General features: G+C 47.8%; 1 protein-coding gene across 1 annotated transcript; it reads right to left on the bottom strand.

Annotated features, from left to right (window-relative positions):
• Window positions 1-4,477: 4,477 nt before the first annotated feature.
• Window positions 4,478-27,436, bottom strand: LOC149348709 (BTB/POZ domain-containing protein 6-A-like). The gene is made up of 4 exons (XM_089585885.1): window positions 26,991-27,436; window positions 11,847-11,923; window positions 11,170-11,390; window positions 4,478-6,387 (listed from the first exon to the last, which is right to left on the bottom strand). The coding sequence occupies exons 1-4, from the start codon at window positions 26,995-26,997 to the stop codon at window positions 5,661-5,663; spliced, it is 1,032 nt and encodes a 343-aa protein (XP_089442011.1). The 5' UTR covers window positions 26,998-27,436; the 3' UTR covers window positions 4,478-5,660.
• Window positions 27,437-27,732: the final 296 nt, after the last annotated feature.

Genomic DNA, 27,732 nt, shown 5'->3' with positions numbered 1-27,732 from the left:
AGAAATTCCAGATAAGAGGCACAGAAAAGTCAAAACCGCCTCCAACGAAGTGAAAATAGAAGCTCGGCATTACGATTTTTGCTGAGTGCTCTGTAACCTTCTTTTCTCGAAAATAGAGATAAGGAGATGTACCGTCGGTGATAAAAAAAAAGAAAAGAAACAGCTTTTCGCCGCAGTATTATTTAAATTCAGTGGCACAGTGTGCTGGGAGACTTAGAAATATGGCGGCAGTTTTGTTGGCAGGTGCCTATATGTTGTGTGGAACGCTTTAATCACATTAGAATGCTGTATTCTTACGAGAAACAACCACGGTAGCAGGCATATAAACCAGTAAAGGTTACTACAAAAGGTTACTTTGGAAGTTGAGAGCATGGAATTAAGCAATGCAGTCATTATAAGCAAAACAAACATTTTCTCGTGAGGAGTGGAAAGCAAAGCGCAGAAAAACGTGGCATTAGCTGGGGTGGGTTGGTAAGCTCCTCTTTTTTAAGGTTTTGATTAAGACCACAGGGCTTGCTTTCTAATTCACTTGACAAGTTAGCAAGAACACGTCCTTCTTTTTCCATCAAGCTTATACAATAAATAGTCTTTGCACAGCACGCTGAGAGCTGGTCTTAATTATTTCCAAGCTTTTCTGTTAGCATGCTTTGGCTGCATAGCTGAGGCCTGGTATAATATAAGTCTTTCATACTTTCTATGTCAGAGAGGTGAAAGCAGTCATTAAAAAATTGAGGGTTACTTCTAAATGCACTTGGTCGCTTCCTATCCTCTAGACAATACTGCATAGTATATCGCACTTACATCCCTTTCAGGGTTGTCGGAACATACGAGCTTGGAAAAAAGGTGCTGCTTAGATGCTCCTAGGTGGCTGTGCTAAGTGCAGGATCAGTCGTCCGTCATTTTTTCTTATAGCACTCAATTCGTATCCGTGGTTCACATCCCTTGTTATTAGAATCTGGGAACACAGTAGTATCAAAGAAATCGGCGATTTATAAATCATGGGACGGCGTCCTTTCGTGTTCGTTCCACTCCCTCAATAAAAGCTCGGTATGCGGCTTAAATAAGCGTAGGGTTGCCACGTAAGTATCATTGTGCCGTGCATATGAAGCATTGGGGCAAAGGCGGCCTTTCGGTGCACAAAGAATTATGACAGCCGTGCTTGCTGAAACAACTGTTTCTCTGCAGATGGTTCTATATACCTCTTTAAAATCTTCCCCTTTGTTCATGTCCCCGGTGAAATTAAAAGAAAGTTGCCCAAGGAATAAGTTGTTGGATTTGCGTGCCGTAAGCATTTTTTTCTCTAAAATCATGCTTTTCTGAAGTGAACTGGAATACAAGGTTTGTAATCCTTTTTAGAAGGCCTATCGAGACCGAGGAGAGAAATTTGTAGTTTTTTCTAACCACACTTCTGCGCCGCTTTAACAAATATATGACAAGGCTAAAAAAATTTTGATGTGCAGTGAGATCGGCCCCTGGTGGTCATATTGCTGGGCTGCGAAACATGTTTCAAGACTGACGCGCGCAAGCTGACATGGACTCATCTTGCCCATCCTTTCAGCTCTTATCCGTTCACACAGCGGCTATTGTTGCAGGAGGTCAGTATTCCTCCGAAATCTCAGCAACTGCAGGCCGAACTGCGCAGTGTTTACTGTGCTCTCAAACATTCTTTCTCAAGCTCTTAGCGACATTTTTTACGGCAAACTAGCAAGAAGAAAGAGAACGCGAAATGCATATTTTCTTTCATATATATTATGATTTACGTAGCAGCCGCTAGTTCAGCACTAGTCAATCATGCAAGTTCCTGGAGCATACTGCAGCAGAAAGATTTTAAAAAGTTGGCTGGGGCTTAGCTCTGCTAGGCCAGGATATACGTAGCGTGAGCAGTGACGTCACGTTGCTCTGCGCCGGAGGCAGCAGCGGCAGCGGCGAGCGCGCGCGGCGAGGCGCGCCAGCTGTGCGCAGTGACGCCAATTGCTCTTCGCGCATGCGCAGTATGGTCGACGGAGGGAGCACGCGAAACGGCGAGTCTCAAATATTCATTTTAGTGCCAAGATCGTTAAGTTAGGTTGTAGAGCAGGTTTATAAACAACCGATCCAGTTTATTGTAGCATCGTATCTCCTACGGGGTCCTTTTTTCCGGCATCTAAAGAAAGCCCGCGAAATATGAAAAAATACCACGTGACTACGATCGTTCGCTACCAAATTGCAGCGCTCTCAGCGGCGTTTCGAGCAAACGGAGCGTGCCCGCTGACCGTGGCGAAGTGAACGGCCGCCGCTCTTAGCAGCGGCTTGACAGTGCGTCAGCACTTTGCGCAACGGCGCGGCGGCCGTTTTCTTTGTCACAGTCAGCGGGCACGCTCCGTTTGCTCGAAACGCCGCTGAGAGCGCTGCAATTTGGTAGCGCATGACCATAGTCACGTGGTATTTTTTATATTTCGCGGGCTTTCTTTAGATGCCGGAAAAAAGGACCCCGTAGGAGATACGATGCTACAATAAACTGGATCGGTTGTTTATAAACCTGCTCTACAACGTAACCTAATGGTCTTGGCACTAAAATGAATATTTGAGAACTTGCATAATTCATCTTAGTTAATTAACAAATTAAGCACAATAAAAAATATTCGGAGGAGCGCCACATGATGGGGAACAATGTTTTTATTTATTTTTAAATCCTTGGTTCAAGTTACGTGAAACACCCTGTATAGACAGAAAAGGATAGTAGGAAGAGGAATTCAAGAGAACAGAGCTAAATCGCCAGTACGTGCAAAAAATTCATCCGCTCGAGGTGTGATAGCTAGGGCCAATCATCGGCAATACCACAGTGTTATCGCCAGCTAACGTTTTTGTCTCGTGTGCAAGCTACTTTTCTTTCGATATGGAGAATCCACAAGTATCTATCGGGGCACTTCCGCTATGCAGATGTTTAACTAGTAGACGCTTTCAAGTTTCACATAGGGAGGCAGGCAAGGAAAATAAAGGTTCTTGAGGGTGTGTCGCGAGCGGGCACCCAAAGACTGATATCTCAGATGACAGTTAAGAGGCGGCATTCAAAGCGTGTATTCTAACCCAAGACGGATACCAGGACATAGTTGTTCTTGTTGCCTCTGAATGTCCCAGTGCCTCTATCCCGGCACAACCTCCCAGAAGTGCCGCGGCGGCTTAATTTCGATAAAGGCGAAATTCTAGAGGCCGGTGTGCTGTGCGATGTCAGTGCACTTTAAAGCACCCCAGGCGGTCGCAATTTCCGGAGCCCTTCACTACGGCGTCCCTCATAGCCTGTGTTGCTTTTGATCGTTAAACGCCAACAAACCAATAAACCAAACATCCTAGACGTCTTCCCCTTCTTCGCTGGCCTGGCAGCGAAGACGATGAAAAAGGACACAAATGCTGAGGAACCGAGAGTATCGTTAGTTTTGCCACCTTGTTCTCGTGTCTTTATATGCTACTAACTGAGTGGGCACTGAAGGGAACAGCAAAAACTGAAGGCTGTATGGGTAAGTCCTGAAAGTATAAAGGAGGCTACGGTCCTGCTAATGATGAAAAATAGATAACACGCTTTGGTTTGGTTTCTGAGGTTCCAAAGCGACTCAGGCTGTGGGGGACGCCGTAGTGAAGGGCTCCGGAAAGTTCGACCACCGGGGGTTCGTTAACGTGCCCTGACATCGCACAGTACGCTTCCCTCTAGCATATCGCCTCCATCGAAGCAGCCGAGCGCCAGAGCCACTGAGCCACCGCGGCGGCTATAACAAGCCTTCAAGTCATTCGTAAACGCGCTGCACATACCCTCACCCCACCGTTGGACAAGTGAACTTTTAATCTTTCAAAAACATAAAAAATGTTACGCTTCTAAAATCAGTGTTTTATGGTTACACTTTAGCAATGCAAACAGCCTCTGACCTGTTTTACCAGTTTTTTGTCCTATTGCTTGTATCTCTCTGCCGTCAAGCAAGGCAGAATTTGTCAGAGACACTTTTCTTGTGCGTGTACTTGCCATTACAGTTTAATGGTTGTTTGTGTTCATTGTAATACTACTTTCTACAATGTTGTAAATCTAATCGTTTGCTATTTTAATTACTTTATTTATTCCAGTCACACCATCACAGTAAAACTTCGGTTGGGCCTAGTTGGTACATGATGTTGTGAAGGTATAGGATGCGCATGCGTGGCCAGGTGTATAAGTAAGCGTTCCAAGGAAGAAATAAACAGTTGTTAGTGCGCTTGTGTGTGTCTCTGTGTCTTTCTTCGTGGTTCGTCCTTTGATTGCGCATCCTATACCTTCACAACACCATCACAAATACAACTCTGCGTGAATCGCATGGGCTTTAGAAAGGCACAGGTTTCTACTAATCCCGTTTGGCATAGTCGGTACAAGCAGCGCAGTTTCATCTTTGATTTTTTCTGACTCGCCGGAAAACGAATCTAATAGTCATATGGGGCTTAACGCCAGTAATGAATAGTAAATTACTTGTCATAATGACACTTAATCCATTCACTCTCTTTCATTCATGAACACTGGTTTGCCGTTGGTAGTAATCGAATAAAGGCACACTGAGATATTTCATCGTGCTGAAACATGGTAGCATTCCTTAATGTTCTGTGCATGGTGTTTAGACCAGTCAATAACAAATGTATTGGAAGAAATAAAGCTTGTGACCAAAAAAATGCATTTTGATAAGAAAATTCTGCGAGTCATAAAAGTAAAAAATGCAAATAGTTTAACAGAATGTTTCTATTAAGAATGAGCAAATAAAAACGTGCTAAACCGCAAAACAAATAAAAAATGAACACAGCTCGAAGGAAATTTTCCCTTAGCTGAAAACGCAGAAAACCTGCGAAATGGCAGATAAAGCAACAGCGGGAAGCATAGCATTTCTGTCAACTTCACACCTTAAAACAGATAAAACCTGTGAAAAATGATAAGAACACTGAAAACAGAAAACAGCATAACAGAAAAGTTTTTCCATTCCACAGAAAATGTCGGTTGTACTTCGTGTCTCTTGTTCATACACCGCGCAAAAATGGGACAAAACACCAAACCTCACAACTACAACCAAAAAAAAAACAGACGAAGCCCACTTGCAACTCATGCGAAATCTGAAAAACACTTTACCTCTGTGAACATGCGCGCTTCCAATCTCCGCCAGTCCACAAAGAAAAACCAAAACTAAATAAAATGAGCTTTATTTCCGAGTTAAACGAAAAATAAAACGAACAATAAGAAGATTTGACAAGAAAGCGCCGAATGGCACCAATAGCTGGGTAGGAGAAAACACCATCAAGGCGCGTCTTACGAAGCCCACATAATTCCTTGTAACTCGTGTTCCTTGAATCCAATTTAGTATATCGCAGGTTTTCAGGAATTACGAGTATGTGGGCTTCATCAAATACGACTTCAGGATGTTTTCACCCATCCACGTATCGACGCCTTTCGGCGTTCTTCCATCTTTTATTTCTATTTCTCTTTTTTTTTCGTTTGTGTAGAGAATACAGCCTCACTATGTAAGTTTTGGTTTTTGTTTGCTGACACCTGTACAAAGCAGGCGCCCATGCTCACTCAGAGAAAGTGTTTCTCTAAATTTTGCACGAGTTGCTAGTGCAAGCCCGTTTCCCCTTGTCTAACGTATTTGTTTCGTCTTTTTTGTGCCCTGTTTCGCAAGGAATCAAAAGTAATAGGGATAACGTCCGCCTGTCCTGTACATCATTTTTTCGGTGTACTTGTAGACGGCATCACGGAAGGCATCCCTGGGTTCAGTTTCTGGGGCGGAGGACGGAAGACGGTTCAGGGCTGTAGCAGTTTGGTTCGCTTCCACTACTCGCGTTCGGACCTTGCTGAACCCATCCGGCATAGGCATTGAGCCTTCCTTCGCAATATTGCTCATTATCGCCAGTGCTTCGTCGGAGTTGAGAATGCCCCACGCACCCGGCCCTTCTACAAACTCCGTTGCCGTCAGCGAAAGGAAGTGAAGCTTAGGGAACAAGGGCGTCATCACTGCTCGGAGGTCGGGTGATTTCTCGGAAGCATCTAAGTGGAGGTGCTGCTGCTGGGCCCAGGCATGGACGGTCGCCAGCACCGATACCTGGGGAACGTTTGTGACGTAATCCAGAATGTAGCTAACCGTCTCCGCACGGGATAATTTGAACGCCTCCGAAGACAGAACCTCCCGGCCGTGATTGCGAATGACGTTCTTAGCAGTGCCGTCCACGTCCACTTCGCCCATGGTCAGAGCGTAGTCCAGAAAAGGACACACGTCCTCCGGTTTCATGTTACGCCTCACGTAATCGACGCACTTTTCGGCGAGGTCTGGGACTAAGTACTTGTCTGCCGCGGTGCGGATGTAGGCGGCCTGTTGCGCGGTTTTCACTTCCACTTGGCCGCTGTAGAAGTACCTGCATAGCAGAACAACGTGCATTCGTTAGAAAACTTCGTCGCAAAGAACTGGAGCCAGCACAAGTTGGTTTTGAAATGATTCGCATTATCGATGTTCTCATTAACACAAATTATACTGAAACATAACAAAGAAGGCAAAGAGACTACGATGATTATAATGAGATGCAACAAGTTGTACACACCTGCCCTGATTTCGACAAGAAAGGCTAAGAATATTATAGTTTCTTCGGTGAATACAGTGTGCTGCGTTCACACAGTTTCGCAAAGAGACCCTCACTAAATAAAGCTCCCTTCGGCTCATTCCACATTTCTGCCTATGACTTCCAAGAATGTTCGCTTGATTTTGCTGTACGTAAAATAGATTCCTTACTTATGGCATCTTATTAATTTTCTGCAGTCATTTATTGCTGATTGTGCTTTTCTATTTTGCCCGCTGTAATATTTTCGTCTTCTCCTCTGGTTCTGCTTTGTGATGACGTTTGCTTCCCTTTTTTCAACATCTCCAACGATCAATTGATATCTTAACCCACTTCCTCTCAAATAGTGCAATTCAGGAGCATAAAGATAAACTATAATAAATACATGCAGCAGAATTATAAATAATGCCCACTAATTATTCCACTCATTCACTCCAAAAAGTGTGTTTCATCTTCCTTAACATGAAATATAAGCGGCTACTTTTTGTGACACCACTTCTGAAGAAAGTTTCTCAGGAATGGCTTTTTTTTTAGTGAATACCGGGAACTGAAATGGACTTCAGATAGATGTTTCCCCAAACTGTGATGGCATCTTAGCATTTATCCAGTTTAACCATTTCTTTAACTCAGTGATCGCGTTTGCTGGACGTTCATGCAGTCAACAAGACAAAGCTGGTTTTCCGCTTCCCAGCTGGACAGCTCAGTCTCCACCTGCTCCAGCGTGGTGTTCTACATTACGGGTACTACGTGTAATTTCTGACGAGCCCATGTAGTGTGCTAAAATGTGGTTCTCTCTCCGCACCAGGGACATGTGTCCCTGTATAGTGCCGGGTTATCTTGCTCTATACAAAGAGAAATGGATACGAATTTGTTCGTATCTACCGCCTTGAGACTGACTGCTCCCCGTTTAACATCTTGTAGGGTGGGGGATACAGGCTCCTGGTTCCCCGGAGCTGCTCCAAAAGTTTTTGAAGCGAAAAGCTTCACTAGGCTCGTCAAAACCGGGTATGGCGTGCGCCGTGATCAATTTTAGCCACAGCTGCGCATGCACGAAACCGAGCGACGGCACGCGGAGCGCAGGTGGCCGCTGCTGCCGAAGCCGTCGTCGCCGCCGCGCGCTGACTCCGTCGTCTGAGCGTCGCCGCTTCTCCTCTTCGCCACAGTTTCACCCTTCGCCGCAGCCGCGCGGTCGCCGCCGTCGTCCCAAGAGGAGAAGGTTCTTTCGCAAGGCGTTGCGAGAACGCGCGAGCGGCGGCGGCGGCCATTGAAGAGGCGGCCATCCTCGCCACCGTTTGACCTTTCACTGCAGCAGTGCGCAGTGCGCATTTGAAAGGAGGGGTATATAAGGCGCGCTTGCCCATAGAACAGGCACATACACTCGCCATGGAAGGAGAAGAAGAAGCAACAGTCGGACGGCGCAGAAACACCGATCCAGAAGTGGTACATCTTGAAGTAGAAATGTTATAGCGCAAACAAAGACATGGACAAGCGCTTGTGTGTGTGTTTCGTCTCTCTTGTCCGTGTCTTTGTTTGCGCTATAACATTCCTACTTCAAGATGAACTACCAACTCGCCCAACAGGAAGTTTTAATCCAGAAGTGGTAGCTTGCGAGTTGGCTGAAGAGCAGCGAGAGCTGTTCGCTTATCCAGGCTTAACCTTAGCTCAGCCACAGCCAATTTTTCTTACGCACATGTGACCATCTTGGGCATCAAAGGTCGCGGAAGTCCTGAAATGAGGACTAAACCGCAAGAGCTCTGAAAGACTTTATAGAGCATGTGATTTTTTCTCGGTCTCTCATTCACTTAACGGCCTTCCATCTAACGGTATGCCGAGCACGTCATATCGAGCGCTTATTCTTTCAGCCACTCAGCCTTCTCGGGTTCTTCGACGAGAAACTACGCTACCGGAACGTATTTAAAAAAATAGTTCACAAGCAAAAGACGCGGTGACATCGCGCAGCATCTGGCGCTTTGCATTTAACCTTCATAGAAATGCAGCCGCCGCGCCGTTTCTGAAAATGACCTTATGCCCGTCAGCCGAACGTTGTGGTCCGAGCCGCTGGGACGGAGAAGAGATTTTAACTCTTTCCTTATTGACATAGCTTAATTTGAAGCATGACTCAAAGTGCTCCATTCTAAACAATACGGGCTGCTGCTTAGAAGTGACGCATTCAGTTTGTTACAAATGGACTGTACTTCTGTTTAGCAGTCTTTTTTCTTTCTTGAGCTACTTCACCGAGTATTTTAAACTTTGTAAAGCCACCTTTCCATCAGAAACGCTACTGCAAATTGCTGTCTAACGATCTTAAGCATTATCTGCTTTGAGTTTACCGAAATTGTTCAGTGTGCTGGTTGAATTTTTCTCTTGGAGTCTTTCAGAACAGAAATTTAAAAATAAATGGCCGAGCATTACGTACCTTCAAGAAAATTTACGACAGGCATGCGTGATATGTCGAGTTTCTCACTATGTGCGAACAGGAGCATGCGGAGAAAAAAATCCAAGAATATCCCGCCCTGATGACCACTCCGGTAAAGGACTAAGCAAGTCAAGTTAGGGCTCAGAATAATTGCTTTCTGCGTTTTCTCGAGCCATAAATAATGAACTGTTGGAAAAAACTGCCATTTATCCGACAGTAATAGCATATAAAAATATTCTGATTTCTCTGCTTAGCCAATGAGGGCAGGCATCATTACAATGAAGTTTGACCAAGCTTTGTGCATTCTTTTTTATTCCCAATCTGTAGTGTTTCCAACTTTGCTATCTTTAGCAAGTATCAGGCCACACACGCTTGAGTGTCCCTTTGTGCTAGCTTACACCAGTGTGCGAAAGTTAGTGAATAATGTGAACCCCAAAACTCCCCATCCGTGTGTATACGACTCGGACAACGCCGCTTGTTACCCAGTGACTTTCTTCACAAATAAGTAGTCAAATATTCCTAGTTCACATTCAAGCATATTTATATCTTCGAAAGTGCACCTAAGACTACCCACACGACCGGATGCAGAGTTCTGTGCGTGTGGTCGCAAGTGCCGAAAAGAAAAATGACAGTTACTCAGAGTCACCCGGAGACCGGACATCATCAAACACAGCGGCAGTTAGAAACGATGACAAAGGCATTGTGACATCAGCGATCACAATCTTGAACGGGATATAAATTAGCACTCTCCGAGGATGAGAACATGATTAGCTCTTTGCACTAGGTTGACTAAAAGGATGGCTAAAAGAAGAGCATCACATCATAAATAGGTTCATTTTGGGGCCAACCATCAAAAAATCTTGCGCATGTTTAATTAGAGGCTGTCAAAGTTTTCTGTAGGCAGTCTTTCACATTGTAAGGTGGGGTTTATTTGGAAATAGATTATACACCGATTACCCTTGGTTCAACAGCAACTGCCCAGGAACTTTTAGATAAACTCCTTAGACTGTCCTTGCACTGAATAAAATGTTACATATTGCAATTGTTTTAATCTGTCTATAAAGTGCCACAGCCTGGTAGAGATCAAAGACTAATTAAATAACTTGAAGGAGATGCAGCTACTGCCTTGATTTACCTGCCTGAAACGATTTCACAACGTCAGCGAGTCTTCTTTTGCTATTATGTTGACTAAATTCTCGATCAATACTCCTGTCGTCCTAAAGCTCTAATCATGATTACAAGAAAAAGTACCCCAGCTAATACGTCAAGGCCGGCCACAATAATATCCATGAAGCGGAATTAGGACGCAGCTTTAAACAAACAATGCTGTTAGTGTAGCAGCCTCAGGCAAGGTACGAGACCCTTGCATTCAGTCACTGCCGGCCAAAATACGTAATGCCCATGGGCATTGCAAACGTGAGGTAAAATTTCGGAACTTCCAGGACACCATGACTAATGACTTCTGCAATTCAAGAATGGAAAAACTAAGATTTGTTCGAAGAGAGACCACTACTGCGAAATTACGTTCGCCTAATTTAGGTTGATTCTGCAACTCATTATCGCAAAACCGGCCCCTAAATCTGTAGAGCAAACAGTATATCAAAAGAAAATTCAAAACCGCCCCATTGCGTATAAATGGTACATTACAGCCACAGAAATTTTATCCTGTTTTGTTCTTGAGGGAAACCTTGTTCTTGTTCTTGTTTTGTTCCTGAGGGAAATGATGGAAACCTACGTCACGCTAAAAGGAAAAGACATGAGCGTCACGCTATAGTTTTAGTCACGTGCTAAGATAGCAGCAACAGAGGAAAACCACGTTATGAGCACATGTAGCTGGTGCTGTGTGAAATTCAAGAAGTGATTGCTCTAGCTCACGTTGGTCGCATTTAATTTAACTTATTAAACCTTTCATCATTTTTACACCGTGCATTATAAGCAAAAGGACTGGCCTTAGAGGCCCAGAAAAGCTTTCTTAACATATGAACACCTGTCAAGCTCCTGCACACCATAATATCGCCACTTCGAACAATTCCCCAGCTTTTGTCCTCCACTAGAATGCACTCCCACGTGAAAGACATCTTAAAACTCATGCCATAATTTTGCACCATGTTCAAGAATAACACACGAACATTTTAAGCTGTGTTGAAATAGTAAAAAAGCGATATTACCGAAGCAGTCCAAACACGCCATCCGGATGCAGATCAGTGATGACCACTCGATCTTCTGCGGGGAAGTTCCCGTAGAACATGGCCTTGAACACGTCGTTCTGTAGCGCCAGTATCATACGATGTGCCTTGAACGATATGCGCGGGGCAGGAAGTCCGTGAAAGTCGACCTCAATCTCCACGTCAGCAAGGCTGCTGTCTCCCAAACATTTCTCGAGCGAAAACTGAAAGCAAAACGACAGAAATTAGACCGCCATTCCGGTGGTGCTGCAGTTAACGTTAATTCAGTTAATGTTGTATGCTATCATCTTTGCGAAATTTCTGCACTAAGACATTACTGTATAGTGATCGCCACAATCGCTTTCAATTAGAGACTAAGCACTGAATTGTAGTTATATAATGAAAGTTCCGAAGGAGCTTTTAATTTCGAGTTGAACCTACAACACGATCGAAAGAAACGTTCAAAAATCATTTAACAAGAGCACATCCAAATTTTGGTCTCAGTTAAATCTATTACACGCAGTCGAAAGGAGTTATCTACAGGTTGTTTCACCTAATACCTCACAGATTTTCTGAAAGTCGACTTTTTTAATTCGAAGGGCGCGTGTGTGTGTGCCTGTGTGTGCGCATGTGATTGTGTGCGAGCGTGCGCGTGCGGGCGTAAAAGATAGTGAACTTACCTCGGTAGACAACCGTGATTGGCTCTGGCCATCGCAAGTTTTGCAAGTTTTGTACTGTCCGCACCGTGAGCACTGGGCTGAAATTCATATCAGAACAGGAATTAGAAACACCATCTTTGAGACCACTTCCACATGCAGGTACCAGCAACATAAGATAAAACATTTTGGAAGAACACTACAAAACTGGCCGTATCTTCTAACACTTGTCTTCTTTTGAGTGTCACTTGTTTGTCTTACATTGGTCACTCCCTCCTAGTGACATTGGCCGTGGGAGGTGGTGTCACGCGGCAGGAACGCTGCCGCCACTATACTATGCCGCAAAGGCTGACAGGCGCCGACACCGACATATGACGTAGCACATCGACATATGAAGGCGAAAGCCTTTAATGGCTCAAACTGTCGTCCGTTGACAAAGCGTGTCACGCGCATTTAACTCGGGAACTAAAAAAAAAACAATGGTTGCGTCAGATAGAGGAGGAAAAGATGAACCTAGAATCGAAATTTGATGACTGTAGATTAATAGTTAATTAATTAGAAGCAAAAATATCGAAATAGCGTCGAAATAGCGCCGACGTCGATATATCCACGGGAACGGTGTGACGTCACTTCCACCGAAAGTCGTTACGGCATAGTTAAAATTGTCACAGCATAGTCGAAAAAACGTCGGGTTTGTGTCAAATCATATGAGAAAATGTGTAATTAAGTCGGATTTGGGTCTAATTAGATGAAAAAATGTGTAATTAAGCGTAATGAACACTTAAGATCCCTGAAAGATGTACAATTTGGGTATCGATATAGCCACGGGAACGGTGTGCCGTCACATCCACCGGAAGTCGTCACGGCATAGTGTCCTCGGCTTTCGCCTCTCAACACTTCAGTTGCCAAAGTATCCTCGCAATTTTCTGACACTCCGCAAAGCTCGTAAGCGCTAATCCCGCCGTGGGACAGAAACTATGCTGCGGTGCTGTGAACAAATGGCGAACCATGCTTCCTATGACTTGGCCGGACTGAATGCCAAACTGCGACCAGACTTGCCAAGTTGTAAATTGATGATTTCCTTCACCATCTCCTTCTTAGCGTCCCTGTTGATATCAGGGCAAAATTCAATGCAAGCAAAATGAAACGTTTCCAGACACACCCTCCCCTGACATGTTTTCGTGATCTTCTTTCACATTTATTTACATAACAATTGAGGAGTCAACATTTCAACCATCTCATTTGACCCCCAAGTTGCCATCGGTTTTCCGTGTTCACTATTGGATCAAAATTTCAGTACCAAACATTACATGATTTCAGCAACATTTGTACCCACCGAGGACGCAGGTGGCACAAGTTTTTTTCGTCACAATCCTGGTACATTTTGTTGAACCAGAGCACGAAGCACTGCTAATTGCATTTCAGGTCTCTTTCTTGGATGTTTTCTTGAAGGGGCTGACTTGAAATAAAGGTACCGAAAGTTTTCACTGGGTTTTTAATAAGCTTGCTAACACTGAAGTAAGCCTAATTCCCTTCAGATACGTCTGTACAGTCAGAGCAGTGGCAAAATTCTGAATCGCAAATAAGCATTCTTATTCTAGTTTTAACTATTTAACTATATTTACTAGCAAAAACTTCCTTCTAAACTATTTTCTCAATTGGTGCCATTATGCGATACTGGAAATCGATGTCCTATTGTTCCCACTTCCGAAAAAGTCGTCGTCTTGGAAACCATGAACATTAACATCATTTGGATTCTCCGGTGATATCGAATTCCTATCAAGCAACAATAAATTGTAGGTATTGCGGCAATGCGTTTCTGCCTGACGCGAGTAATAATTTGTTTTTGGTTGGTTTGGTTTATGGGGTTTAACGTCCCAAAGCGACTAAGGCTATGAGAGACGCCGTAGTGGAGGGCTCCGGAAATTTCGACCACCTGGGGTTCTTTAACGTGCACTGACATCGCACAGTACACGGGCCTCTAGAATTTCTCCTCCAAAGAAATTCTAGCCGCCGCGGCCGGGATCGAACCCGCGTCTTTTGGGTCAGCAGCCGAGCACCATAACCGCTGAGCCACCGCGGAATAATTTGTTTTTAAATCTTCGTAGTGCGCAAGCCAGCATCAATGAGAATCGCGGTGGCCTTTCCGCACTTCATCATCATCATCAGCGTGATTACGCCCACTGCAGGGCAAAGGCCTCTCCCATGTCGCAAACCTACTGGCATATCTTCCTCAAAAGATCAACCTCCCCATCAACACTCGCAACGCAGAGCTATCCCCTGGTATTAAGGCGAAAACCTTTAATGGCCCATACTATCGTGACCAAGACGTGTTCCAAATATGTCCTCGTTTCAGATTGGTCGAAATGGTCGAGACGTCACTGCGCGCGAATTTTGACGGGTGTTCACCGAAATATGTGAGACAGTTATTGCACAATTTCCTTTCCTCAAATACAATTTTCATTTTCTTGGTTAAGGCCCCTCTTTCTCTTTCTTCTTTCACTCCACTTCCTCCCTTCTTGTAGGGCGCGGTTCAGGTGTCCACCGAGATAGAGAATTACAGCTCCATTTCCTTTCCTCAAAAAGCTTTGCGTTCAGAGGGCAAACGCATCGCGCCGAACGGGTGGTGGCGTTCCGTGGACTCCCTGGCAGCGCTACAACACGCTGTCGCGTTCTACTCCTAAAGGCAAAGATTAAGCGTCATTATTTGGCATGTAATTAATACACCAACAGAATGCGGAGTGAACAATCGCGTAGTAGAATGCAGCACTCAGGCTTTCGCCTTTAATCACTTTAACCGCTAAAATTCCTCGTATTTTTTCTTTTCAACCATTTACAAGAGATCTCGCACAATTTTTCCAGCATCCTAAAAGTTTTGCCAACACCGCGCAAAAATTCATGAGCTTTCAAAAGGCTTGCCGGAAAAGTAACCCTTCCAGTGCTGTTACTCTTGGTCCTACTCTTAGCCTTTTTGCTTAATGAGAGGCGCGGTGCTTACTTTAGGAAATAACCGTTTTAGGAATTTCGCAAAGACAGTTACTGACTGCCCTGTGGCCCAGTAAACTTACGAGTTACGTGCACTGAAATGTGTTGTAACTGTGCGTCGCTGCCGCTATTCGATGGCCTAATCATAAACGATCAGACTTGATCCAGTCGATAAAACTTAACTTAGTGAATTTATCTGCAAAATCAAGTACACAGGATCATTAGCCAACAACTGCACATCTATCGGAACGCTCGAGCAGTCAGCGGAGCTACCTGCTCGTCGTCCGGCGTCCCGAGTACAAATGATTCTCCCCACGCAGTCCAAAGCATCTTCCAACCGCGGCACCTTCGGGGGGCATCGGCGCCCGCGTTCATACAAAAAACTTCCGCTTCGGGCGAGGAGAGTCGGCGTTCCTGGCCTGGTGTGCAGACGCGTGTGCGTATGGGCTCCGGCCATTTCTGCTATTTTGACCAACTTTTGACCTTCCGCCGAATCTTATTGTGTCTCCCGAAGTTCACGAAGGTGCTCGGCACCTGCCCAGCCCAATTTCGGGACCGGCACTCTGTTTTTGTGACCTGCATGGACACTTGTTTCCACCGAGTCCAGCGCCAGCCTCGCTAAGCCTACCGCCGCTGGCGATAGGCTCTGCTTCGCAGCCGGGCCCAGTGCTTCGCCAAGCATGGACGTCGTCACCGTGGAGGGGGAGGATCTAGCCCCTCAAGATTATATACCCACGGACTGGACCTACGTAGCCCGCTGCTACGAACGCGGCTCCGCCGCCGCTTCATTGAAATGCACTCCCAAGCCACCACTGACGGAGACGCCTTCCGCGTCCGCCCAGCATACCGCGTCCCAGCAGCTACCTCCCTCCACGTCACGTAAGCTACCTCGAGGTGCACCGTCACTGCCACGTCTCCCTCTTGAAGACTTTAAAGTCATCATTCGCCCTCGCGGGGGCCTCAATCTGCGTTCCTGGGGCGAGAACGCTCTTCGCAGAGCAATCACCTCAAGCCTTCGTTTGACTTACTCCGATACCGCAGAGGACCGCCTTCGGGTGAATTTCGTTCACAACACCCTCACCTTTAGCACCCCGAACCGGGACCGCGCCATCACTTACACGAAGCTACAGGAAATCATCCTGGGCCCGACAAGCTACCCAGTTGCCACCTATTTGGCCCCACCAGGCGCATACGTCCGAGGTATCATTCACCACCAGTACGTGAATGAGACCGAGGAGGAAATCATGGAGTACTTGATACCCCAGAATCCAGAACACTGCATTCTCTACGCCCGCCGTTTAGGCAAGACCCAATCTATTGTCATCACTTTCGCAGGGACAAAGGTCCCCCGCCAAGTCTCCTACGCAGGAAGTGCTGTGCGCTGCTACATCTTCAAGAACAAAGTGGAAGCCTGCCTTAACTGTCGCAAAACGGGACACCGAGAGGACGTTTGCCCGTCTCCCAAGCTCTCCAAGTGTCCTCACTGCGGAGTTTGCGACCCTGACGAAACCCATGAATGCACCCCCACTTGCATAGTTTGTTCTGGTCCTCACCAGACTGGTTCCTCCAAGTGTAAACGCCGCTACAAAGTGCCTGCTGCCGTACTGAAACGCCAGCTACAAGCTGACTCAGACAATGCCTCCACCTCCCATCGTTCCCGATCCCGGACCCGTCGCCAAGGGTCTGGAAACACCTCGGCCAAAATAGATTCTAACCGCTCCTCCTCCTCTTACCGGCGCTCCAGCCGGAATCGCTCCCAGTCCTTCCCACCCCTGGACTCCAAGTCGTCTCCTCACCGAGAGCCCTCCACGAAAAACCAGATGAGCTGGGCAGCTGCGGTTTCTCACTCTCAGCAATCTCAGTCTCGTGATTCAGAGCTGCAAGCCCTGCGCGACGAGATAACAGCCCTTAAAGCTAGCAATCATAGACTCCAACAACAAAACGCTTCCTTAAAGCGTCCACCCTTTGCACCCGATCCACCACCTCAAACAAATGCCACTCTACCACTTCAACCTGTTCCTACCACCTCACCTCAGGCGCCCCCAACTACTCCCCCGCAACCCAAAGATACTACCTCTAGTCCTCCCTCTAAGCGGAAAGCTACCTCCCGCTCAGAACGCTATGTTAATTTTGCCGACCTTGAGGATTTTGAGGCTCGCCTAGAGGAAAACTTAGAGGCTAAAATTGATGCTAAGCTCGAAGCGAAATTTGCTCAGTTCTCCCAACAAATCCAACAGCAAATGCTCCAAAGCACGAGCTGATGGGCGAGTTGGTTGTACATGATATGATTGAAACAGCACAAGGCCGAAGGCCAAAAAAAGAGAGAGAGCGCTGTGTTGTCCTTTTCCTCCTTTCCTCTGCTCTCTTTTTTTGGCCTTCGGCCTTGCGCTGTTTGAATCATATCAAATGCTCCAGTTCAAACAACAAATGCAGCAGCAAATCCAACAACAACTTAACAACACCCTCATGCAACAGATCCAAACACGCGTCACAGGCCTTGAAGCTAGGGGAGACGCAACGGCCGCCCTCCACACGACGCGCGTTAAACCATACGGTCGCTTGCCGCACGCTCCCACCACCCTACCCATTTTAGCTTTACCCACACTTCACCATGGCGCCCCGCCACCTACTTAATGTGTGGCAATTGAACTGCAGGGGGTTTCGCCGCAAGCGAGGCAACCTGCAGCAGTATGTCCAAAGTTCCGACATCCCCCCTGATATCATCGCCCTTCAGGAAACTCATGGCGCAGTGAAACTACCTGGCTATAAACCATACTCCCCCCTAGATGTCACCACTCCCGACACCGCTATTTTGGTTCAACGCAACCTGACGGCCGTCCAACACTCCTTAGACGACGTTGGGGTAGACTGCGTCTTGCTCAAACTCCTCCCTCGTAAAAGGGGCGACCAAAGCCTCTTCATTCTTAACCTTTATAGCCCTCCAAGAGACAGAAGACGCAACTTCACCACCCTTCTTTCCCGGCTCAACAGGCTTGCGCACCATTCTGGTCTCCTCATTGTAGGAGATTTCAATGCCCACCACCCCGCTTGGGGTTACCGCACCGCCAACCGAAAGGGTAACACTCTGTGGTTGCGAGCACAGGAACTGGGCTTCACCCTTGTTACTGACCCTCACACTCCCACCCGCGTAGGAAACAGCGTGTCTGTTGACACTTCACCTGATCTGACATTCTGCAAAAACGTACGGTTCGATCAGTGGCTGAACACTGGGAATACCCTCGGCAGCGACCACTATCTCCTCGCGACCACCCTCAGCATGTCCCCGTTCCGCCGGAGAGGTCGCCCGACCCTAATCACGGATTGGGACAAGTTTCGTTCCCTACGTGCTCAGAACGCCCCTACCCGGATTAATAACCTGGACGAGTGGATCTCCAAACTGCAGGCAGATGTCTCTGCTACTACTCAAGAATCACCTATCACGGCTGATCAATCCAATACAGACAGCCGTCTCCTCCACCTATGGCAGGCCCGCGAAAGCCTTCAAAACCGTTGGAAAAAACAGCGCCACAATAGAACGCTTCGGCGTAGAGTAGCTCAGATAGACAAACAGATTGAGGCGCACACTATCGCACTGACTACCCAGCAATGGGGTCAAGTTTGTGACAACATGCGTGGACAGCTCGGGCTAACTCGCACCTGGCACCTTCTCCGTTACCTTTTAGACCCAGACGGTTGCAAAACATCCAAACGAGACACCATTTCCCGCATAGTCCATCAACACCCCGGCTCAGACCAGGATCTTCTCGATGAACTTCGTGTACGCTATCTCAATACTACTTCCCCGGACCCTCTCCCCCCCCCCCCCCCTACATGGGCGGTGCCAACCCTGCCCTCGATCAGGAGATTTCGGAAGCCGAGGTAAGATTCGCTCTCACTCAGCTCCGTCCTAACTCTGCCCCGGGACCGGACGGCATTTCCAACAAAACTCTCCGTAATTTAGATTACCCGTCCATTGAGGCCCTCACTGCCTTTATGAATGATTGCTGGAGAGAGGGTAAAATCCCCGCAGCATGGAAACATGCACGCGTGACTTTCATACCGAAGCCAGGCAAACAACTAGCTCTCGAAAACCTCCGCCCCATCTCCCTCACTTCCTGTGCTGGGAAACTGATGGAGCACGTCATTCTCAACCGTCTCAATAATTACGTTGAAGATAACCATCTCCTACCTCGCACCATGTTTGGCTTCCGCTCAAATCTCTCTACGCAAGACATTATGATCCAGCTCTCACGAGAGATACTGTGCCCCTCTACCAGAGCGGGCACAAAGGCTATTCTAGGGCTTGATTTAACAGCGTCTTGATTTAACAGCATTTGACAGCGTCTCGCACCAAGCTATTCTCACTAACCTCTCCCTGTTAAATCCTGGTCACCGTACCTACGAGTATATACGTACTTTCCTCTCTCGTCGTACAGCTGAACTTAGCTTTGGCTCTCTCCTCTCAGACCCTATAAACCTCGGTAGCAATGGCACCCCCCAGGGATCCGTTCTCTCCCCATTTCTTTTCAATGTCGCCTTGCTCACGCTACCTTCTAAATTAGACGCTATCCCCCGGCTATCCCATACCTTATACGCAGACGACATTACCCTCTGGGTTTCAACAGGCAACGATGCTGAGGTCGAATCCGCACTTCAACAAGCGGTCGATGTCATTGAGCGCCATGTAGCCGCAGCCGACCTCTCGTGCTCCCCTCAGAAATCCGAGCTGCTGCTCATCCGAGGTCAACCCGGCCTCCACGGCCATCCTCCCATCTGCATTACTGCTAGTGGTCAGCCCATACGCGAAGTATCCACCATTAGGGTATTGGGGCTCCTCATCCAGAGCAATCGGAAAAACACCGACACTCTAGCTAAACTTACAATCTCTGTATCGCAGACCATTCGTCTAACTCGTCGCATTGCTAATAAACATAGAGGCATGCGAGAGGCTGACCTCGGACGTCTTGTTCAGGCGTTTGTTATCAGTCGCCTCACATATACCCTCCCTTACCTCTACCTTAGCTGCCAGGAACAGAACCGCGTTGACTGCCTTATTCGACAGGCTTACAAGGCGGCTCTTCATCTCCCCCACCGGACCCCCACGTATAAACTACTGGCATTAGGGGTCTACAACACTGTGACGGAGCTCTCGGAAGCTCATCTCACTTCTCAGTACGAGCGTCTCACTCACACCTCCACGGGACGTCACATACTCGACAAGCTTGGAATACGCTTCGAAACAACCGCACCCGACAGGGTCCAGCTTCCACACCATATCCACAGTAACCTTATCGTTACCCCTCTTCCTAAAAATATGCACCCAGAGTATCATGTCGCTCGCCGCAAGCACAGGGCCAAGTCTCTGCACAAAAAATATTTAACAGATCAGACAGCAGTCTATGTCGACGCCGCTGAATACCCCGACCGCGAAGCTTTTTCGCTCGCGGTTGTAAACTACTGTGGACGGCCGCTAGTTGCGTGCTCCATCCCCGTCAGATCGCCTGAAGAGGCCGAGGAGGCGGCCATAGCCTTGGCGATGGTCTCCACCTCTGCAGAAACCATCTTCAGCGACTCTAAATCAGCGATTCGTAGTTTCGCCAAAGGCCGGGTCTCCCCTGTCACCCTCTCTCTCCTCCACTCCACCAAACTTCAACTCCGCCCGATCCAATCGATCTGGGTCCCTGCGCACTCGTCGCATCCAGGCAACGAGGCGGCCCACAATTATGCCCGAGGATTCGTCGACCGGGTTGTGGTGTCGCCCGTCCTGCGGACGGCGAGAGATCGTATGGTCACATTTCATGACATAACCATGCACTACCGCTTAGGTAGACTTCTATATCCCCCCGCACATAGTTCTCTCACGAAACCCCAAGAAGTTGCGTGGAGGCAACTCCAAACGAACACCTTCCCCAACCCCGCGATATATGACCGCATAACCCTGGGGTCTACTCCCCTTCCTGTCAAATGTGTGACCAGCATGCCACTCTATCCCACATACATACATACATACAAGTTTTATTCTCCACAAAGAAGTGGAAGGAGGCGGAGGGAAAAGCCGTACATTTGCGGCTTGAAAAATCCTCCGCCCCCTTACAGTGTATACAGCAGCAGAGTGGGGCAATAAACAGTCGAACAATAAACAGTCGAACAATAAACAATTGAACATAAGGATAGATCTGTGCGTTCATTCACACAAAAAAAGAAAAGTATGAGTAGCAAAATATTTGTACATATTTGGAAGAGACATATTGGATACATCAGCAGCTTCTTTTTCTGCAGCATTCAATAATCGCGGAAGATTATACCGGAGTGTTTGTTGTCCATAGGCAGTGCGACATTTTGGAATTTTCCATCGTTCTGGAGTTCTGGTGCTGTAGGTGGGATAATTGGGCCTTAATTCTGCCATTTCAGTAAAAACTGTACTCTTTCGTTGGACGCTTAAACGGTACTGCCTGCATAATTTGTATTCGTATATATTTCTTACTTTTAATAAAGTAAGCGAAGCAAAGATATGTGAAGAAGGTGCTGTGTATTCAACGTTTTCAATTATTCGTACTATTTTTTTCTGTAGTCTTTAAAGCTTCAACAGATTAGTTTTCGTTGTTGTTCCCCAAACTAAATGAGAGTAGTTTAGGTGGGAGACAAAGAGAGCGTTATAGACCATTAGTTTAACTTTTTTTGGAAGAGTATAGCGGTTGCGATTTAAAATTCCAGTTGTGCAGCTCGGTTTGCTGATTATACTATTTACATGATTATTCCATTGTAAAGTTGAATTAAAATATACCCCTAACACCTTGACAGTATCTACCACATCAATGGCTGCGGATCTAAACATTACGGTTCCTTGTAACGAAATTTGTTTACTTTTTGGTCGAAAACTTACCACCTTTGTTTTGTTTGCGTTAAGTTTTAAATTATTGCTGGAAGTCCACGAGTCCAATTTGCGCAGAACATTATTTGCTTTAGTAATTCCTTCAGCTTCAGAACGTGATGCACCAAAGCACTCGTATCGTCGGCATATATAACGAACTTGGTATCTGAGCAGATGTGTACAATATCATTAATGTACAAATTAAATAGGACAGGGCCTAAAATGCTACCCTGTGGGACTCCTGAAATTATTTTTTTGCTGTGAGAAATGAGACCATTTATGTCGACATATTGAAATCTATTTGATAGGTAACTTTTGAGCCGAGCCAAAACATGTCCCCGTATGCCATAATGATGCAATTTTTCAAAAAGTATAGTGTGACTAATATAATCGAAGGCTTGGCTAAAATCAACAAAAATACCCATAACAATACATACTCTGGGCTTGCCCTCGGGACTACCCCCCTAGAGGCTTGCAGCTCTCGAATCCAGACCAGTGGGAGGCCGCATTGCTCAGCTCCGACTCGGACACACAGATCCGGGTTGTGACAAGAGCCCTAGAAGTCGCCGAACGCCACGGGCTCATGGCCACTTGATGGGGCTATAACCCCACACCGTCAGATACATCTGTCGACGAAAATAAAGTTTATCCTCCTCCTCCTCCTCCTCCGCTTCGGGCGAGCCGACAAGGCACCTAATTTCTTCGGAAGACCAGAGCGCCCCCCAAGCGACCTCTGTGCGAGGCACGGCCAGAAGGTCATCTGGCGGAAAGCGACAAGTTGGAGGCATTCTCATGGATGGCACAAATAAATTGGCAGAGGCTCAGCTTGGTTAAGCCCGGAAATTGCGAAAGCAACTTCATCCGTTTCTTCAGCCCGCCGCCGTCCTTTCCTAGCTTGAGCGAATCGTTGCAGCCTTGCCTTGTGCATGTCGGACGACATGGCCCGGCTGAAACGCACAGCGTGGTTACGCCGGGACGACTGCGACGAGGTTGGTTGCGACTGAGAGAAGGATGAAAAGGAAAGTGCACGGGCCTGCCAACTGGCTCAAGCCGAGCCACCACCGCTGCCACGTGCAGATAGAAGAGTTGAAAGATAAGAGGACAGAGTGAAAGAGAGAGTAAAGACGCGCGTCGCAACGAGTGAAAGAGAGAGTAAAGACGCGCGTCGCAACAACCACGCCCGCAGGGACGGACGCTGGCTGAAAACACAGATACACGGCCACAGCCCGAAGGCTGCGGCCGAATGCCGAGCCGGGCCGGAGACCGATATATCTCCGTCTGACGTGACGTCATCGCAGCGAGCGCCTCCTCGCGGCAGCGGCGCGCAGCTTCTGCTCGCCGCACCGTGGTTGCGCCGGGACGACCGCGACGAGATGAGTTGGGGCAAAACCTCCTAGAATACTTTGGTTGGTGCTCTGTCTCTCTCCGTCTGGCGTGACGTCACAGCGGAGGTCATGCTAAAGGTCAAGCGTGGTTACACCGCCGGGACGACGCTGAAGGGCTCAAACTGCGAACAGTACTGCTTTCGCAATAAAAAACACTAACGGGCGGTAGGGTGAGCCCTTCGTATACCGTCGCGTCGCAAGGTCGCAACAAAAAATTCAGGAGGGCACTTTGTTGACCTAAAGTGCGGTGAGGCGAAAGCCTTACGCGCGGTGTGGCTGCTTGTGTCATGGATGTGTTAAGATGTTAAGCTTCGCCTCTAGAGTGAAACGCGACAGCGTCTTGGAACGCTGCCAGGGAGTCCACAGAACGCCATCGCCCGTTTGGTTTTACGCCTTGCGCGTCGGTAAATTGGTTTTTGAGGAAAGGAAATGTACCTGTCTCTCATATCTCGGTGGACACCTGAACCTCGCCGTAACAGGAAGGAAGATGGGAGTGAACGAAGACACCATATTCACTAGACGCGCCTTGCGCCTTTGTTCATTCCAAGCCATCGAGCTGGCATGGCGGAATGGTTAGCATGCTCGTCTCGCACTCCGGAGACCGGGGTTCGATTCCCGAACTCGGTCAATTTCGTACTCGGTTTTATTTATCTGGCGTGTCTAGAAAGGTTAATTTGGCTAACTGGGTAACTAAGCAGTTAACTGAACTCATTCCCACTTTCTTGGAGCATCACTATACGATCCCTTTAGTCGGTTACATGGTTACTAGGCAAAGTACAATTGGCCCCGTTTGAAATTCGCGCACTGTGACGTCGCGACCGTTTCGACCAATTGAAAAGCGTGACATTTCTGTCGACAACTCTTGCTTAAAACAATGCGGCATTAAAGGCTTCCACCTTAAAAGCTTTCTTTACGAGCAAGCTTTTCGAAAGCGCAGCTATTTCGCGCGATGTGGGCAGAACTAGACCACAGCGCCGAGCACAGTGCGCTTCCAAATTTTTAAAAACTGACTTAAATATTAAGGCGGAAGCCTTTAATGCTTCATCGTTTTAAGCAGGAGTTGTGGACAGAAATGTCACGCTTTTAAATTGGTCGAAACGGAAGTGACGTCACAGTGCGCGAATTTCAAACGGGGCCAATTGTACTTTAGCTATTAACTATGCAACCAATTAAAGGGATCGTATAGTGACGCTCCAAGTAAGTGGGACTGAGTTCAGTGAATTGCTTAATTACCCAATTAGCCTAATTAACCCTTCTAGTCAGACCAGATAAATAAATAAAACCGAGTAGGAAATTGGTCGAGTTCGGGAATCGAACCCCGGTCTCCAGAGTGCCAGACGAGCATGCTAACCACTCCGCCATGCCAGCTCGATGGTTTTGAATGAACAAAGGCGCGTCTAGTGAATACGGTATCTTCGTTCACTCCCATCTTCCTTCCTTCCCGTTACGGCGAGGTTTAGGGGTCCACCCAGATATGCGAGACAGATACGTTTCCTTTCCTCAAAAACCAATTTACCGATGAGCAAGGCGTAGAACCGAACGGGCGATCGCGTTCTATGGACAACCACGGGAAGTATGGGAATGATTGAAGAACAACTACAAACCGCGGCGACAACAGTTCAAAATTATGCCCGGGCGTGTGGACTAACGTGCTCACCCGAAAAATCCGAACTCATAGTCTTCCGTCAACGCAAGAATCAAGACACCATCAATATCCGCGTAGACAACTCACCCATCAAGGAAGTTCAGACCCTAAAGATACTGGGTCTGTGCATAAATAACAACGGCAACAACCTTCTTGCCCTCCAGAAACTACGGCTCGTGAGCGAGCAAGTCGCCAGGATGATCGCCAGGATAACGACGCGCAAATCGGGGATGCGAGAAGACGATACTCTGCGACTGGTGCAGGCTTTGTTGTATGCCGCGTCGTCTACGTAGCGCCCTACCTCCGCCTTAAGAAGCGTGACATCAAAAACCTCGACATCATAATCAGAACTGCCTACAAGAAGGCCCTGGGACTCCCTCTTGCGACATCGACGGACCGGTTCTTGCGACTGGGTGTGCACAACACGATCGATGAGCTGATAGAGGCACACCTAATACGGCGCAGGTGGTACGGCTCTCCACAACTCGAACTGGCCGACAAGTACTGAGTGGTTTAAACATCAATTGCCCCCGACAGCTATACACCAAAACCGACATCCCAGCCTCATGGAGAGGACAACTCAAGGCAGCTCCACTAACCAGGAATATGCACCCTGATTTTCACCAATCAAGACGACAAGCACGAGCCGAAGCCATGAAAAGACACTACGGCGGGCGCGAGGGCGTGTTCTATGTCGATGCTGCGGGTCCCGAGCAGGGAATGACGGCCGTCGCGGTAGTGCACCAAAATACAACAGTCGACGGACTAGTACTGGCTAGCCAGGACATACTGGCTGCGGAAGAAGTGGCGATTGCTCTAGCTGCAACACACACTAGCTCAATATACATTCTCACAGATTCACAGACAGCGTATCGCAATTACCTCAGGGGCAGGGTCGCACCGCTAGCAGCTAAAATCCTGCAAGATAGCTACATCCGTGGCTACCAACCCACACACAAACACTTAATATGGGTACCAGGTCACCAGGGCATCCCAGGGAACGAGAGCGCACATGCCTCAGCCCGAGCATTTCTCCCCCGGGCACCCAGTGCGGATGCCGTGGAACCTCCTACCCCACTACTAACTTACAATGACATACTTCAGCACTTAAGTTTATCCCGTCGGGTCTACCCTCCGCCGGCTAAGACACTAGATAAAGGGGAGGAACAACACCTCCGAAAGCTACAGAACAACATTTACAACAACCCACGAAGACTACATGCCATAGACCCGGAGTCATTTGACTCACAGTGCAAATTCTGCGGGGAGAAGGCGGACCTGTACAGCCTCCCTGTTTTTTAACAATATAGCGCGAGCGTCGACCGAACTGCTGGTCAGCGCCTTATAACGGCGATAAGCGTGCAACAAGGCGAGAGTTCGCGCACGCGCACGAAGGCAGAGCGTCGTCTGCTACGCTGTTCCGAGCACGAGGACACACGCCCTGCCACAATATCAGTTCGCTAGATCCCGCCAAGCCGTAGAGCGCATGCGCATGATTAATATGTTAGACTGCATGAGACATGATTTCTTTCCCTCTTTTTTTTTTTGCCTACTACGGGAGGCCAGCCTGGCGATGCAAAGTTACGATAAGAAAAAATAAAAGGAAAGGAAGTATCACATATTAATCATGCGCATGCGCTCTACGACTTGGCGGGATCTTGCGAACTGATATTGCGGCAGGGCGTGTGTCCTCGTGCTCGGAACAGCGTAGCAGACGACGCTCTGCCTTCGTGCGCGTGCGCGAACTCTCGCCTTGTTGCACGCTTATCGCCGTTATAAGGCGCTGACCAGCAGTTCGGTCGACGCTCGCGCTATATTGTTAAAAATCAGGGAGGCTGTACCATATGGTATGGGCCTGCCAACGAAATCAGGCGATCACTGTTAATAACCAGCCAACGCAGGAGGGGTGGGAGGCAGCTCTGTCCAGCTCGGACGAAAAGAGTCAAAAGGAACTCATCGAAAGAGCCCGGACAGCAGCCTACGCCAATGGGGTTCCGGACTGAGAGCTCCAACCACCGCTACAACCTCCTAAACCATTTCATTAAAATATTTTCACCACCACCACCGATCGCGTTCTATGGACTTCCTGGAAGCGTTTCAAGACGCTGTCGCGTTTTACTCTCAGAGGCGAAGCCTAAAGTCTTATCAACACATCACTGACACAAACAGCAACACCGGCCTTGAGGCTTTCGCCTCACCGCACTTTAGGTCAACAAAGTGCCACCCTGAATTTTCAAAGCTTTTCGGAACTTTGAGGCAAAATAGGATCGAACGTTACTCACAGCTCATTCCTTGGCACAAAAAGCTCTCTGATGCACTGGACTTGCAGTCGATATTCGTTGCCGTCGGCACCTCTGGGGGTTAAAAGCAAGTGCTAGACACAGGCAGATGACGCCGCGCTGACGTGGCTAGCGTTGGTTGGTTGGTTGGCCTCAAGTAGAATGGCACATACCCACTAGCGTGATGATGCCTTTCAACTACTGCGACCTTCTTTTTTTTTTCTCGTCCAGGCAGATCTGCGTTTCTCGTTCTCTTCCGTCTGGGTTGTGGCAAGAGTTCTGGCAACGTGCCAAGTATTCCTCGGTCCGTGCTCTTGTCGGAGAAAGAGCGCGATAAAGAGGGGAATACCCGGAATTATTCATCTTAAACCGCGGGCGGCAGCGGTCTACGCAGGCGCTTGTGTCTGCGCTGTTTCCCCCTCCAGTCTAGGGCGGGAACGCAAGAACCTCACGTGGTGTAGTGCGCGCCGGATGACACAACGGAAAAGGCTGCCGAGTTATCACACCGCGACAAGCGGCCACTCGCTTTCGCACAGTCTCGTTTGTTGCTCTCCTCTGGGGGCGGAGCTTCAGCTGCCCACGTGACCTCGGAGCCTGCGCGCTGGATTTGAACCGCGCTGAGCAGTTCGCGATGTGCGGGCAGGTGGATTAGGCGCGTCGATTTAGGTTTAACTGTGATTTCGTTAGAGCTTGCACTGATTTTATTTTGCGTGATATACAGTTGCACCGTCAAGTGTGTGGACGC

This window comes from Amblyomma mixtum, chromosome 4 (assembly GCF_055824585.1).
Source record: "Amblyomma mixtum isolate Tamu chromosome 4, ASM5582458v1, whole genome shotgun sequence".
In the NCBI taxonomy this organism is placed as follows: Eukaryota; Metazoa; Arthropoda; class Arachnida; order Ixodida; family Ixodidae; genus Amblyomma; species Amblyomma mixtum.
This window is presented reverse-complemented; position numbering and strand designations above follow the sequence as displayed.